The sequence below is a fragment of the Entelurus aequoreus genome, linkage group LG18 (genome assembly GCF_033978785.1).
Source record: "Entelurus aequoreus isolate RoL-2023_Sb linkage group LG18, RoL_Eaeq_v1.1, whole genome shotgun sequence".
In the NCBI taxonomy this organism is placed as follows: domain Eukaryota; kingdom Metazoa; phylum Chordata; class Actinopteri; order Syngnathiformes; family Syngnathidae; genus Entelurus; species Entelurus aequoreus.
This window is the reverse complement of record NC_084748.1, coordinates 35852049-35868310: the sequence shown is the minus strand read 5'-3', so window position 1 is coordinate 35868310 and position 16262 is coordinate 35852049. Positions and strand designations below refer to the sequence as shown.

Here is a 16262-nt window from a genome sequence, read left to right as displayed (position 1 = left end):
TATATTACAATACAAAAATTTCAATTTCTGTCACTTTATCCTGCATCCTCTTTGTTGTGAACGTAGCACGCCTGTAAAGTGATTGGCGAAGAAGGAGGAAGCGTTGCTGTTGCGGAAATGAGGAGTGAGGATAGACGCGCGTGTGGAAAGAACGAGATAAGTTGAGCTGTGTTAGTATAAGTTGCTCAATAAAAGTTTAAAAAGAGCATCAGACTTGGTGTGCACTTCTTCTGGACGCTACAATTGATGTCAGAAGTGGGATGAAATGCCTCCCAGTTCGCCTTGCCATCAAACCTGGGAGTCTTCATTGAGGGCGGAATTCCCCCATGGCAAGCAACGTGCGCTGCACCTGTAGACACTGCCTCTCTCTCTCTCTCTCTCTCTCTCTCTCTCTCTCTCTCTCTTCGAGCTCCTCACGTGGCACGTACTTCCCGATGACGTAGCCGACTGAGCACACAAACAGCGCAGTATGCGCAAAGTTTTACTTCTGCCACCAATTGTAGCGTCCAAAAGAAGTGCACACCAAGTCTGACGCTCTTTTTAAACTTTTATTGAGTAAGCTATACGAACACAGCTCAACTTATCTCGTTCCTTCCACACGCACGTACGTCTATCCTCGCTCCTCATTTACGCAACTCAAGAACACAATATCAACTTCAGCAGGTCGTTACACTATATTCTTTAAACACAGCAACCTGTGTACCACAAATTAAGCACACTGCTTTACCTTTACTTGGCAGTCCATGTCTTGTTGAAAACACGCCATTCGTCATCAACTTTTCTTTTTTTAGCGTCTCGGGGATAACCGGGCATCACTTGTCGCTATGCGCCTTCACTCACAGGACGCCCATAAATAACACTTTTCAGAATAAAAGCAGCACAGTTGTATTGCACGCACGACATAGATGTTTTTTTAAATTTATTTTGTAATTTGTGATTGCCGCTGCGCGCACGAGCATACGTCCACACGGAAATAATACAAATAACGCTTTTCAAAACAAAAGCAGCACCATTGTATTGCACACTCGAAATAGATACATTTTTGAATTTATTTTGTAATTTATGATTAGCCTCACGCGGGCCGGACAGGGACGTACAAAGGGCCGGATGCGGCCCGGGGGCCGTAGAATGCCCAGGTCTGCCGTAGGAGGATATAAGAAGCCATGCTAATCGCTAAGCTAGAGCTCTTGAATATATACAAAGGTGGGCAACTATCGACAGTAACAATATCAAGTATGGTATCTTTATATAGTCGATACCACAATGATTAGATCCATATTTTTTATTAGCACCAAATAGTTTTCTGTCGTTTTTGTAGTTGTTAACAAACTTGTTCAACAAGGATCAGGTTACAGGAGGACTTTAAAGGTCTACTGAAATGATTTTTTTTTATTTAAACAGGGATAGCAGATCCATTCTACGTGTCATACTTGATCATTTCGCGATATTGCCATATTTTTGCTGAAAGGATTTAGTATAGAACGGCGACGATAAAGTTTGCAACTTTTGGTCGCTGATAAAAAAAAAAGCCTTGCCTATACCGGAAGTAGCGTGACGTCACAGGAGGAAGGATTCCTCACAATTCCCCGTTGTTTACAATGGAGCGAGAGAGATTCGGACCGAGAAAGCGACAATTACCCCATTAATTTGAGCGAGGATGAAAGATTCGTGGATGAGGTACGTTAGAGTGAAGGACTAGAGAGGCAGTGCAGGGTGTATCTTTTTTCGCTCTGACCGTAACTTAGGTACAAGGTCTCATTGGATTCCACACACTCTCCTTTTTCTATTGTGGATCACGGATTTGTATTTTAAACCACCTCGGATACTATATCCTCTTGAAAATGAGAGTCGAGAACGCGAAATGGACATTCACAGTGACTTTTATCTCCACGACAATACATCATTGACGCACTTTAGCTACGGAGCTAACGTGATAGCATCGGGCTCAAATGCAACAAAATTTAAAAAAAACCTGACTGGAAGGATAGACAGAAGATCAACAATACTATTAAACCATGAACATGTAAATACACGGTTAATAATTTCCAGCTTGGCGAAGCTTAACAATTGAAGCTAACTTAGCTACGGAGCTAACGTGATAGCATCAGCTTCAAATGCAGATAGAAACAAAATTTAAAAAAACCCTGACTGGAAGGATAGACAGAAGATCAACAATACTATTAAACCACGAACATGTAAATACACGGTTAATAATTTCCAGCTTGGCGAAGCTTAACAATTGAAGCTAACTACGGAGCGGCGGCGGGCGTTGTAGCTTTCGAGGACACCCCGGCCGCCATCAGAGTCGACAAGAAACATATATTTCCCCAAAGTTAGTTACGTGACATGCACATAGCGACACGCACGTACGGGCAAGCAATCAAATGTTTGGAAGCCAAAGCTGTACTCACGGTAGTGTGTCTTGTATCCAGCTCAAACACAACACAACCTCCTGATTGTGTTGCTGTAGTCCGCCGCTAATACACCGATCGCACCTACAACTTTCTTCTTTGTAGTCTCCATTGTCCATTAAACAAATTGCAAAAGATTCACCAACACAGATGTCCAGAATACTGTGGAATTGTTCGATGAAAACAGAGCAGTTTGTATGGTGACACATTGGGTACGAATACTTCCGTTGCCGTCGTGACGTCACGCGCATACGTCATCGTACATAGACGTTTCCAACCGGAAGTTTAGCGGGAAATTTAAAATTGCACTTTATAAGTTAACCCGGCCGTATTGGCATGTGTTGCAATGTTAAGATTTCATCATTGATATATATTGATATCAGACTGCGTGGTCGGTAGTAGTGGGTTTCAGTAGGCCTTTAAGAGTAAAAATTATTTTAATAAGTTGTTTTTTTGTTTGTTTGTTTGTTTCCGGGCTATAGAGCGCACCGGTATTTAAGCCGCATCCACCACATTTTAGAAGAAATAAATAGTTTTACATATATTAGCTGCACAGGGCCATAAGCCGCAGATATACAGTATACCGGTACAAAAGATTTTTTAAATGTTTATTTCCATACCTTGATTGTTTCCAAACGGTGCCTGTCACACAGCAGTAAAACGGCTGATCAAACAAAACAGAAGTCATCGTCACAGACCCACTAGCTGCGGAAGCTATCTCTCCAATCAGCTAAACAGACTCAGTAAGTCCACGGTGACGTTTTGGTGAATTTACGGAACTGAAACAATACAAAAAGAATGCCATTGTAATTCAATAATACTAACACAGAAACTTGTAAACATGTTAGCGTATTTGCTAATGCTAATGATGCTAGCTTGATTACTTTACGATAGCACGTACAAATATGCATGAAAGCACTCCTACATACATCACACATGGGACGGTTTAGTAAGTTTGAATAGTTTAGTTGTATTGTAAAACTTACAAATGTTGCTTGGAGTCATGAATGAAGAATTCTTTCGAGCAGAATCGCTATAGATGAAAGGTAGACAAAACGGGATGTACTTGCAGTTCAAGGCGCGAAACAGGAAGTACATTTTCAACATGCAGCACCTGCAGTAAGCAAACTTGTTTTAAAAAAAATGGTGCCATAGAACAAACAATAACACACCTTTTTAGTGTCTCTGCCGGTGTATATGAAAAGTTTTTGTCAAATATGAAAACATTATGGCCGTTAGCGAAGAAAAAAATCCATAAATTAACTGCACCATTTTATAAGCCAAAGCGTAGGAAAAAAGTAATAGATTATTATCAAAATATTGTATGTAATAAAAGGCAATGAGGAAATTATTTTAATATGTAATTGATATTGTTACACTGCCATTCTGTGTTTTTGCCTGATTATAATTGTGATCAAAAATGTATTCATTAAATGATTTTAAAATTTTCAGTATTATTATCAGCATTGGTATGACCAACACTGCCTCTGAACGAATCATCAAAGAAATAAAATACAAATCAAAGCTTTATTCTGATCGAATTAATCGATGAAGAAGCTCTAAATTCAAGTATTATTTAAAATGTTTGTGATATTTTAACAATAAAATTAAATATCTGTCAATTTTAAGATACTTTAAATTATGCAAGCAACTACTGCGATAATTGTAATTCAAAAGTTTGATTAATTGAATTTTACAAATGTATCATTTTACAGCATTAGTTCAAATATTACTTTTAAAAAAAAAAAAGGGCTGTGTGATGCAAAGTTTGACCCTGGAACAAATTGATTACCTGTCTCTCCTTGTGACAGGTGCCTCATTAAGTGGCTGGAGGTGAGGAAGGTGTGCCCGCTGTGCAATATGCCCGTTTTACAGCTGGCCCAGCAGGCCGGCACCACAGAAGCGCCTGTGCCAATCCAGCAGCCTCTGCCCGGCATCGAAAACCTGGTCTAGTAGACTGAAAGCCAACATGATGGTGACATGATACACACACGTACATGAACACTGACAGCTGTACAGGTCCACTTTGTTGGGACAAACACTCTGAGCCAACTTCTCTTAATCTTCACACCGGCTCATAGAAGGATCTTTCTCATACCCGCTGCGACTGGACTTACTTTTCTTGCTCTTCATGGACATGGAAGGAAAGTTGATGTTTTTTTCCCCGCCCACTCAACATCACACATGGTCTTCTCACAACCAAATAACTTTTTTGAGGACACCAGCTGAAGAGCAGAAAAGAAGAAAAGCAAAACAGCCATGAGCTACAATACATAATCAAATAATTTTTTATTTTATTTTATTGTATTTTATTTTAACAAGCACTTTACGAGAAATCAAGACTTTATTGCTTGTAGTAGCAAGGTATTTTTTTAAATATCTTATTAGCTATTACTTCCGTCTTCAATATTTAGCCACCTGTAAACACTGACTGCTATGATAACAAATCTTACAAGGGACAAACTAACACTTGCTTTGAAGGAAACTCATCTCGGGAACTTAAAGGGGACTTATGATAGTTGTAATCTATATTAAAAACACTTACCTGTCTAACGCAGGAATCTTTGGACACCTCACAATTCAATTCAGAATCGATTCTCTATTCAACACGATTCTTGATTCAAACCGATCCTCGCAATGTATTATTTGGTATAGTAATCTTTATTTTTTTTTGTCCTGTCCAGCTTCTCAGGCAAATCATATTGTTGATGCAGATGCCCATATCGGCTGTTCAGATTTACTTTACAAAAGAGAAGTGTAGGATACTTCTCTTGTTGCCGTATTTGTATTTGACTTTATTAAATGTATTTATATTATCATTTGGTGCAGCCGGGCCGTAGCAGGAGGGGATAGAAAGAGGAAAAAAAGGAAGACAGAGGGGGAAATTGTGGGGACAAGAGGGGATTAGACAAAGAGACAAAAACAACAACAGCAAACAAAACAATAACAACAACAACAACAACAATAGAGCAACATCAGCAAATAGGATATGTACAAATATGATGGTAAAAGTGATGGCAAAGAAGCAGTTAGCGAAATAAATAATAATACAGAAATGACAATGAGCATTTTTACACTACAAATGGAGCATTACAAATACCTTGGTATAGTAATTATAATAAAAGCTTTTCAAAACAGGTTACAGGTTACAAAACCTCCTTTTGGTTGCTGACTAATTACTTATACGCGTAGTAAGTAAACATGAAGATGGCCTAAAAGATATATTTTTAATAATTGATTTTTTTTTTTAAATGTATTAATACAAAAAAAAAAGATTTAAAACAATTCTAAATCAATTCCTTCATAAAATAGATAAACCTCTGTAATAAATGTAAATATTGCTAAAAAGAAAATTGGTTTTGTTTAATAAAATTCTACCCAAACATTTAGAAATTCAAATACAAATAAAGCAACAAGCATAGTATCTCAGACTTCTCTTTTCTAAAGTAAATTTGTACATCTACAGCAACAATGTGATTTGCCTGAGTTGCTGGACAGACAGATTAAAAAATAAAGATTTTTATGTTTTTTTAAATGATTAAGAATCATTACAAAAAAGATTTGCGATTCATTCGAAAATCTTTTTTTTGTTTTTTACACCTGTCGTTCACACACAGGCGTATTTGGCTCGATTTAAAAGTTTGCGGATCAAAAAGTTTGCTAATAAAGAGGTCTTTTTAGTAACTGTTTAACGGCCAGTCCAAATTTGTTCTGGCCAATGTGTGACGTCACAAATGGCCTGGTTTAAAAACAATGTTTAAAAGCATCCAAAACCGCACAAATGCATGAAAGGTATGATTTTGGCCTCATTTAACAACATTGTAACATTAAGTAAATCATCATAGGTCCTCTTTAAACTCATTTTTGACGTGAATGAATGACACACAACCAGCTTCATCTGTTTATTTCTATTTATTTTTATTTTTTTAACTATTGTACTTCCTCATACAGTGGCTGAGTCGCTTTTATTTTCTCAACAGCAGGGCGAACCACGGGTAAAGAGACTTTTTTTTGTTTGTTTTTTCTTCAAATCATTCATTCCGAGAAGCTGCATCTCTCTACGCAGCAGCACATTTTCAAACCCCACTGTGAACTCCAGCTTTACAGATGCCACGTCTGCTCTGTTTTGTCTGTTTGAGGTGCTTCGTTTATTTAGTCAGGTGGACGACGCGCTGGGCGATTATTCGGGGCGTGGCGTCTGTTAAAGCGGTGGCCACGCTTTGAGGACATACAGTATGTGTTTTGATTGAAGGACTTAATTACGTTGTCTGACTGCTTTAAAAAATAGCTTCAGCACAGTCATAAGCACAATTTTGACTTACAAGTTGATATAATGTGAATATTTAAACCAGTATTAAAGATGAACTCGGGTTTAAGAAACAGTAAAAAAAAAATGGGATGTGCTTCAAGCCATAAATGAGACCTGCATACCAACTAAAAATGTATTCATAGTGTAATTTAGTTGTTAATTTATAGTTAATTACTTTGGTACATGTTATGCACCCAATGATTGAATTAAAACTAGCACATTAGCTAAGACGACCTCTGCTTGAGTCAGCGCCCACTGGTTATAATGAAGCGGCATTTCCATTCACACACACACCACGCACAGACTCGTTCCTCTTTTAAAGGGTGCAGCATTCTAGAGTGTTCGCCTCTCGTTCTCTTTATCTATGGTACTTTTTGTTTGGGCCTCTATGCGCTGCTTTTTGTTTTGTTTGGTTAGTTGCTCTCACGAAAAGTGCTGACCTGTTATGTGAGCAGCCGCATGTCAGCAACAACAACAAATATACAGTATAAATAGCCTGTATTAAAAAGGTTGCTCCACACTGACAAGTGCGAGACAAACTTCGGTTGTCTAGCCACTGACACCATTTTTCAAGGCAGAATCTGTAAAGTACACAAAGATGAAGACAAACACACACACAGAACAACTTGTGGTTATCACTAGGGATGTCCGATAATATCGGACTGCTGATACTATCGGCCGATAAATGCTTTAAAATGTAATATCGGTAACTATCGTATCGGTTTCAAAATTATCGGTATCGGTTTCAAAAAGTAAAATGTATGACTTTTTAAAACTCCGCTGTGTACACGGACGTAGGGAGAAGTACAGAGCCTTAAAGGCACTGCCTTTGCGTGCTGGCCCAGTCACATAATATCTACGGCTTTTTACACACACAAGTGAATGCAAAGCATACTTGGTCAACAGCCATACAGGTCACACTGAGGGTGACCGTATAAACAACTTTAACACCGTTACAAATATGCGCCACACTGTGAATCCACACCAAACAAGAATGACAAACACATTTCGGGAGAACATCCGCACCGTAACACAACATAAACACAACAGAACAAATACCCAGAACCTCTTGCAGTACTAACTCTTCCGGGACGCTACAATATACACCCCGTGCAACCCCCTACCACCCCACCTCAACCCCACCCCCCAACCCCGCCCACCTCACCCTCCTCATGCTCTCTCAGGGAGAGCATGTCCCAAATTCCAAGCTGCTATTTTGAGGCATGTTAAAAAAAAATAATGCACTTTGTGACTTCAATAATAAATATGGCAGTGCCATGTTGGCATTTTTTTCCATAACTTGAGTTGATTTATTTTGGAAAACCTTGTTACATTGTTTAATGCATCCAGCGGGGCATCACAACAAAATTAGGCATAATAATGTGTTAATTCCACGACTGTATATATCGGTATCGGTTGATATCGGAATCGGTAATTAAGATTTGGACAATATCGGAATATCGGATATCGGCAAAAAAGCCATTATCGGACATCTCTAGTTATCACTGATAGTTTTTTCTGTGTTTGAACAAAAAAATTTTGTATTAGCACTTCTTTTTTTTTTATTATCATGTGGTTTATTGCATTTCTGAGTATTCACGTGCAAATGGTAACACCTTGTTTCTGGTACGGTAAACCTTGGTTTATCGCTGTTAATTGGTTTCGGGCCTAACCGTGGTAGATTCATTTCCGCAAAGTAGGAAAGCATCGACTATTTTCATAGCCAGAGCATTAAAAAAAATGGCTTCGGACCTTTTAATTATTTTAAAGAGCCCTCTCGACATATAATAACACCCACATCATCATCATTACACTCTTTTAATCCAATATACCGTATTTTTCGGAGTATAAGTCGCTCCGGAGTATAAGTCGCACCGGCCGAAAATGCATAATAAAGAAGGAAAAAAACATATATAAGTCACACTGGAGTATAAGTCGCTATTTTGGGGGAAGTTTATTTGATAAAACCCAACACCAAGAATAGACATTTGAAAGGCAATTTAAAATAAATAAAAAATAGTGAACAACAGGCTGAATAAGTGTACGTTATATGACGCATTAATAACCAACTTCGAACGTGCCTGGTATGTTAACGTAACATATTATGGTAAGAGTCATTCAAATAACTATAACATATAGAACATGCTATACGTTTACCAAACAATCTGTCACTCCTAATCGCTAAATCCCATGAAATCTTATATGTCTAGTCTCTTACGTGAATGAGCTAAATAATATTATTTGATATTTTACGGTAATGTGTTAATAATTTCACACATAAGTCGCTCCTGAGTATAAGTCGCTATGAAAAAAACTGCGACTTATAGTCCGAAAAATACGGTAGTAATGTGTCCTGAGGCTGAGCCAATCATTAGCCACGATACTGAACAGCGCACTCTGATTGGTTTGGTTTCATCTAGTGGCCAATACTACTATAGTATTGCCATTCTTTAGTTCTTTTAGCCATTTTATGCTTGAAAATTGATCATTTAGGCCAAAAATGCGTAGAATAAGCTTTAAAAAAAAAAAAAAGACGCAAACGTTGAAGTGACTGTAGATTAAAATTTCAATTACATTTGTATCAAATACCTAAAAACGCCATAAATCGCCCATGTTTGAGTGGTGTATAATTTAGGATAATACAAAATTTACCAGAATCTTTTCTGTGTCGCTGGTTGACCTTCGAGTTGTTCTAATTTCATAAACTTAAAATTATTTTAATTTGTTATATAGTTGGCATTATCATATTATAGTTGTATAGCCTCTGAATGACTTAATGGACTGACTAAAACAAGTAATATATTACTACAATATACCTCCTGTATGAAAAAACATTTTCAAATATGTATTTTCTTTCCAGACGCACCATCACAACATCGCAGCGGCCTCCCAGAGCGCACCTTCAACGTACTAAAAATAGATTGTTGTCTATATCAGGGGTTATTAACCTTTTTGACCTCGGGGCCCAACTTTTCCACCACATAACGCTGATTTAATAGTCTTACTCTTGATTTCAATCATATTCAATTACTATATCTAACCTAATTACGGTTTAACCTGACAACGCTTGTATGTGTTAATCACAACGTCTATTATTTATTTAACACATAAACCTTAGGCTTAGGTCAGGCTGATTAGCGAAAAAAGTACTTAAGAAGGGATTCATAAATAGCTGATGAAAAATACATTTACATACAATTGTTGGGCTAAAATATTCTAAATGAATACTACATATGTTTCTAAACTAAACTTTCCAAAAAATGTAAATGCAAATGAAAATACAGCTTCACCACTTTAGTCAAAATGTTTCCGCCTAAAAACTTCAACTCTTTGACTTTAACTCAAGACTTCTGTTTGTCTGCGATTGTCATCGCTGCCACAAGTTGTGGAAAATTGTATTACAACTGAGTACCGCTGCTGCTCATAAGGACCACAGCTGAAAAACAGCTATTTTTGGCGGCCCCACGGTGAGCCTCTGGCAAGACACTGGTCTAGATCGCGCCTCAATACAACCTTTTTGGTTCATATCATATTTGTGTGCCGCATGTCAGCAACATGACAAAACGCCACAGGTTGGACCAAATGATGTCATGAATGTGGAGGGAAATGAGTGTCTCCGCGGTGAATGTAACATCTATTTAAATAGGTTGGTCTGCAATACATTAGTACTTGTTATTAATTATACATGCAGTCTTAGTACTGTATTTTCCAGACCATAAAGTGCACCTACTAAATTTTTGAAATGATTTTGTTTCCATATATAAGCCGCGCCAGACTATAAGCCACATATATCGTTGTGAAATGAGTTTACACAGAAAGATTTTCTCCGTTTATTTACTTACCTTAATTGAAAAAATGTTTTCCGGACTATAGAGCGCAATTCAAGCCGCCCGCACAAATTTAAAAAAATGTTTTACATATATTAGCCGCACCGGGACCATAAGCCACAGGTATATACCAGTACGAAAGATTTTGTAAATGTTTGTTTACATACCTAAATTGTTTCCAAACGGTGCCTGTTTCATGACAAAAAAAAATGGCGGCTCAAACAAAACAGAAGTCATATACTGAAACAGACATTCGTAAACGTTTTAGCATATTAGCTCATGTTAATGACACTAGCTTGATTACATTACGATAACACGTACAAATATGCATGAAAACACATGGGACGGTTTAGTAAGTAAGAATAGTTTTTGTTATATTGTAAAACTTACAAACGTTGCTTGAAGTGATGATTGAAGAATCCATACGAGTAGAAACGTTATGGGCGAATAGAAGATGGTACGGCAATTATACTTCCACTTGAACGCTCTAAGACAGGGGTCCACAAACTGATCCGGCCCCCCAGCATCCAAAATCCGGCCCATGGGAAGTCCCAAGTTAAAAAAAAGTGTTTTAATTATTTTATTTTATTTTTTATTAATTTTTTTTAAATTGTATCTTTCCTTTCTAATCCATTTTCTACCGCTTGTTACTCTCTGTGTCTCCTAGCCGCTGACAATGTTAAATGTTGATGAACATCAATGTTAATTGATGTTAAATGACAAAAGGGATTAATTAGCTGGAATATAAAGACAATATATATATATATATATATATATATATATATATATATATATATATATATATATATATATATATATATATATATATATACACACACACACACACACACAGCCCGGCCAAATTTTTTTAACCCAATGCGGCTCCCGAGTTGGGGACCCCTGCTCTAAGAGAAGGAAATACCGTAGACGTTTACCCCGCATTACCTGCAGTGAGGGAACTCGTCCAAAAGATAGCGCCACAGAACAAACAATAACAAATTAGCTAATAATACATTAGCTGCACTGTTTTATAAACCGCAGGGTTCAAAGCATAGGAAAAAAGTAGTGGCTTATAGTCAGGAATACATACAGACATAGCAGCCCAACATACCCACTGACTGTACACACCGTTTTATAGTTTGCATGTACTATTTAGAGCGTTAGACTCGGCCCTCAATGTAATATACAAACATTTGATCTTGTGGCACCCCCTAGTGGTTGTAGCTCTAAACAACCACGTAGTGTTTATTGCAGGCCTTGGGAACAGGAAGGTATTTGCCACCTAGTGGCGTTTTATAAATACTGTTGGAATGAATGACACAACACTATCGGAACATTCTACTTTGGAGGTCTTTTTGTAATTAGCTGAAAACTAAACCCCAAACTCTTGCCTGTGAATATTGCGAACCAATTACAGATTGTGTCAACTTACTTGGAACAAGTCACTGTCGACCGTTGCCTTTTTTCGGAACAATATCTGCTGCTGTGACAGTGCCAGGAACCACACGTTCATCATTCATTTGTATTTTTTTGTCGTTAGAAACAAAATCGGCAACATTAGGGGTCGTCTCCGACGCTTCGTTTCCTCTCACCTCATGAGCCACCGGCCAAATGTGACCAAATAACCACCAGGGAGTGTTTCTGCGCTTCCAGTATTTGTAGCGCGCAAGTCCTCAACCTTGTCACCATAGAATGTAAACGCACGCTATTGTCACGTTCACATTAGTCGTGCATTCAAAACGCTGAAATGTTAACTTACGTCCCACTTCAGAATTAAGTGCCAATGGAAATGTGAACTAAAGTCCTCACTAGCAAAGAAATATCCCTATGAATATAAATATAAGTACCTGCAGCGTCCAAAAGGGGGACATTTACACTTAACTTTTTACGTAAAAGTCGTTTCAAAACAATAATAGGACACTCTCACTGGCACGCCTCGCGTCTTATTTAAATATTTCTCTGTAGCTTTGTTGTGCCCCTCCCACTTGAATACACAAACAACAACACACATTCATACAGTCCAGGCCTAAAGTTTGGACACACATTCTCCTCATTCAAGCTCATCGAGAGAATGCCAAGAGCGTGCCAAAAAGTAATCAGAGCAAAGGGTGGCTATTTTGAAGAAACTAGAATATAAAACATGTTTTCAGTTATTTCACCTTTTTTTGTTAAGTACATAACTCCACATGTACATTCATAGTTTTGATGCCTTCAGTGACAATCTACAATGTAAATAGTCATGAAAATAGAGAACGCATTGAATGAGAAGGTGTATCCAAACATTTGGCCTGTACTGTGTGTATGTATATATATATATATATATATATATATATATATATATATATATATATATATATATATATATATATATATATATATATGTATGTATAAATACAGTATAAGCACCTTTACGGAGGTATTTGTTAACACTGTTTGTGGACTTTCACAGACATTGTTTGTAAAAACTAATAATTCTGCAGCAGAATATTTTTGGAGATGATAACAATAATAGCTGTACAGTATTGTAAGCTCTATTTTTGTATATTGCTATTTTGAGGAGATAATGTTGTTTTTCTTCACTTGTTTTTGTTTCTTTTGTTTGTTTGTTTTTTTTTTTGCTAATTTCATGGTTATTTGTTTTGAGGAAAAAATCGCATGTGACTTGATCTGTAATAAAAGTTTCCAAGTTTTGAAAAGATTTGAGTCCTTTTTACCCCCCCCCTCCCCGAAATGGTGCACTTTGTTTTTTTATTTAACTATTTGGGCTAGTCAGTACTTTCCCTAACACAAATTGCTTCTTTTAAATGAGTGATTGTATGTTTAGGACACAAACTTTGCAAAAATAGAGAGGGGGAAAAAAAACTGTTGGGAGAGCAGTGGTTTGTACTATGGCGTCATCGTGAGGCCTTAGGGTGTCATTGCAACTTTAGACAATACAGGTATATTCATTGGGGGAAATAAGTAGTTGACCCCCATACAGATTAAAATATGCACAGCCTACATTTATTTGGTAAGTTTATTGTATCAATGTAACAAACAATATCCAGAAAAAACATGAAATAATTGAAACATGTAATTTTATCTTTGTAGCTGTATGTACAAATGGAGCCACTGAACTGGCAGCTAGTTGCATCAGCTGTGTGCCCTTTTAACGTATTTTATGTCCTTTGTTTTCATGTGATTTTACCTTATTTTTGTGGACCTTTTGTATCTGCACTGCAACCACATCATTTCCCAATCGTGGGTTAAATAAAGTATATACTGCCTTAAATGTTTTTGTGTACTAGATGAGAGGAAATAGGCACCTCATCCCAAAGCTACTTGACAGTAATTACAGGGGTCAGATTGTGACCATTTTCGAGGCTGTCGCCATTCAACAAAACCCCCAATGCAGTGAAGTAAGTAATCGATACGTTTGTTGTGGTCCTGAGCCGACTTGTAATTTTGTATGTGTGTGTGTGAAAAGAGCCCCATTGATGACAAAAGAAGAAAAGTGTAATGATAACCATAGAACCAAAGATGAAGAAGTGGCGCACACGTCTCTGTCCTGGCTGCTCGGTACAATCTGGGTGAGTACAGAATTGTTTAGACCAGGGGTGTCAAACTCATTTTAGATGGGGGGGCCACACGGAGAAAAATCGACTCCCAAGTGGGCCGGACTGGTAAAATCACGGCACGATAACTTAAAAATAAAGACAACTTCAGATTGTTTTCTTTGTTTAAAAATAGAAGAAGCACTTTCTGAAAATGTACAAATCATAATATTGTATTTTTTTTTACACTTACATGTTGTGGTTAACAGTATTTTACCTTTTTTTGTCGTTATTTTTACTTTCTAAATAAATAACGTGATAATGTTCATCAGTCAACTCATTGGTGTTAATTTTCAATCTATCAAGATAAAAAAATTATATCAAAATACAGGATGTTATTTATGTAGTTTGATCATTTTCCTTAACTTGTGCACTAACGTGTTTTTTTTTTTCATTTGTAGCATAAGATACAAAGAATTGCTATTGCGACATCTAGTGGACACATTTAGAAAAGCGATTTCTTTCATTCCGAAAGTTCGGCTCATTTTTATATTTCACAAACTCCCGCGGGCCGCATAAAACCTGTTCTCTGCGGGCCGTACGTTTGACACCCCTGGTTTAGACACAAAAGTATTAACTTCTTTTTACACTTCAAAGACAGTAAATAATGGCACCGGTTTGACACTGGAACAGATTTGTTTATATTCATATTATTTAATTCATTTTGTTATTATTATTATTACAATATCCAACCATGCAGTGTCATCTAGATATGTGTTCCAGTCTATCAGCATGCGTCGTATTTCAAATAAATTACAGTAGGTGTGTATGACGTTTAGATGGTGTGGTATTTAAGGAGCGCCACACCCAGGTGGCACATGACTGCGCCGCCCATGTGACTCAGCGACGTGTGCGAGGCGGCGCTCGACGCCGTCGTCATGTTCCCCTGAGCGGCAGTTATCGTCGCGTTGTTGCCAGCTGTGGTGGCTGCCTTGCCAGGTGTGGTCACTTTGTTGCCGGGTGTGGTCACTTTGTTGCCCGTTGTGGTCACTTTGTTGCCGGGTGTGGTCACTTTGTTGCCGGGTGTGGTCGGCGCGTTGCCAGTAGCGCCTTTGCTGGCGGCCGTGGCAGCGTTGGTCGTCGCGGCCTTAGGCGTGGTTTGGCCGTTTGCTGATGCTTTGAGACAACAACAGTAACAATTGACAAGAATGAAACAAGCAGCAGTCGTGTGGCTGTAAACTGAGAATGGAGCTACGAGTGAAGGAGCTCACCAATGATCAGGAGTTGCAGCAGGATTAGCACAAGCATTTTTGGATATTTCTGCCGTCTAAAAATAAATAAATAAATAGTTCAGGTTTAGATGACGCAAAGATTTCACCACATTTGTGATGGCAAACAGCAATAGTGTGATGAAACACATTGATTTGGAAACGGACCATACCACCACATAGGATATATATACAGTGCATCCAGAAAGTATTCACTTTTTCCACATTTTTTTATGTTACAGCTAGAGATATTATCGGCCGATAAATGCTTTAAAATGTAATATCGGAAATTATCGGTATCGGTTTCAAAAAGTAAAATTTATGACTTTTTTATGACGTAGGGAGAAGTACAGAGCGCCAATAAACCTTAAAGGCACTGCTTTTGCGTGCCGGCCCAATCACATAATATGTATGGCTTTTCACACACACAAGTGAATGCAACGCATACTTGGTCAACAGCCATGCAGGTCACACTGAGGGTGATCGTATAAACAACTTTAACACTGTTACAAATATGCGCCACACTGTGAACCCACACCAAACAAGAATGACAAACACATTTCGGGAGAACATCCGCACCGTAACACAACAGAACAAATACCCAGAACCCCTTGCAGCACTAACTCTTCCGGGACGCTACAATATACAACCCCCCCCCCCCCAATCCCGCCCACCTCAACCTCCTCATGCTCTCTCAGGGAGAGCATGTCCCAAATTCCAAGCTGCTGTTTTGAGGCATGTTAAAAAAAAAAAAAAGCACTTTGTGACTTCAATAATAAATATGGCAGTGCCATGTTGGCATTTTTTTCCATAACTTGCGTTGATTTATTTTGGAAAACCTTGTTACATTGTTTAATGCATCCAACGGGGCATCACAACAAAATTAGGCATAATAATGTGTTAATTCCACGACC

The 16262-nt window shown here is 37.9% G+C and overlaps 1 protein-coding gene across 4 annotated transcripts in view; it reads left to right on the top strand.

The window, feature by feature from the left end:
- Positions 1–11293, top strand: part of rnf24 (ring finger protein 24) — a 78083-nt gene extending 66790 nt beyond the window's left edge. For all 4 annotated transcript variants that reach the window (XM_062027087.1, XM_062027090.1, XM_062027089.1 and 1 more), the window contains one exon: positions 4223–11293. In XM_062027087.1, coding sequence (XP_061883071.1) covers positions 4223–4364 — 142 coding nt within the window. In that variant the 3' untranslated portion in view covers positions 4365–11293. The remainder of the gene's footprint in view (positions 1–4222) is intronic.
- The last annotated feature ends 4969 nt before the right edge of the window (positions 11294–16262 follow it).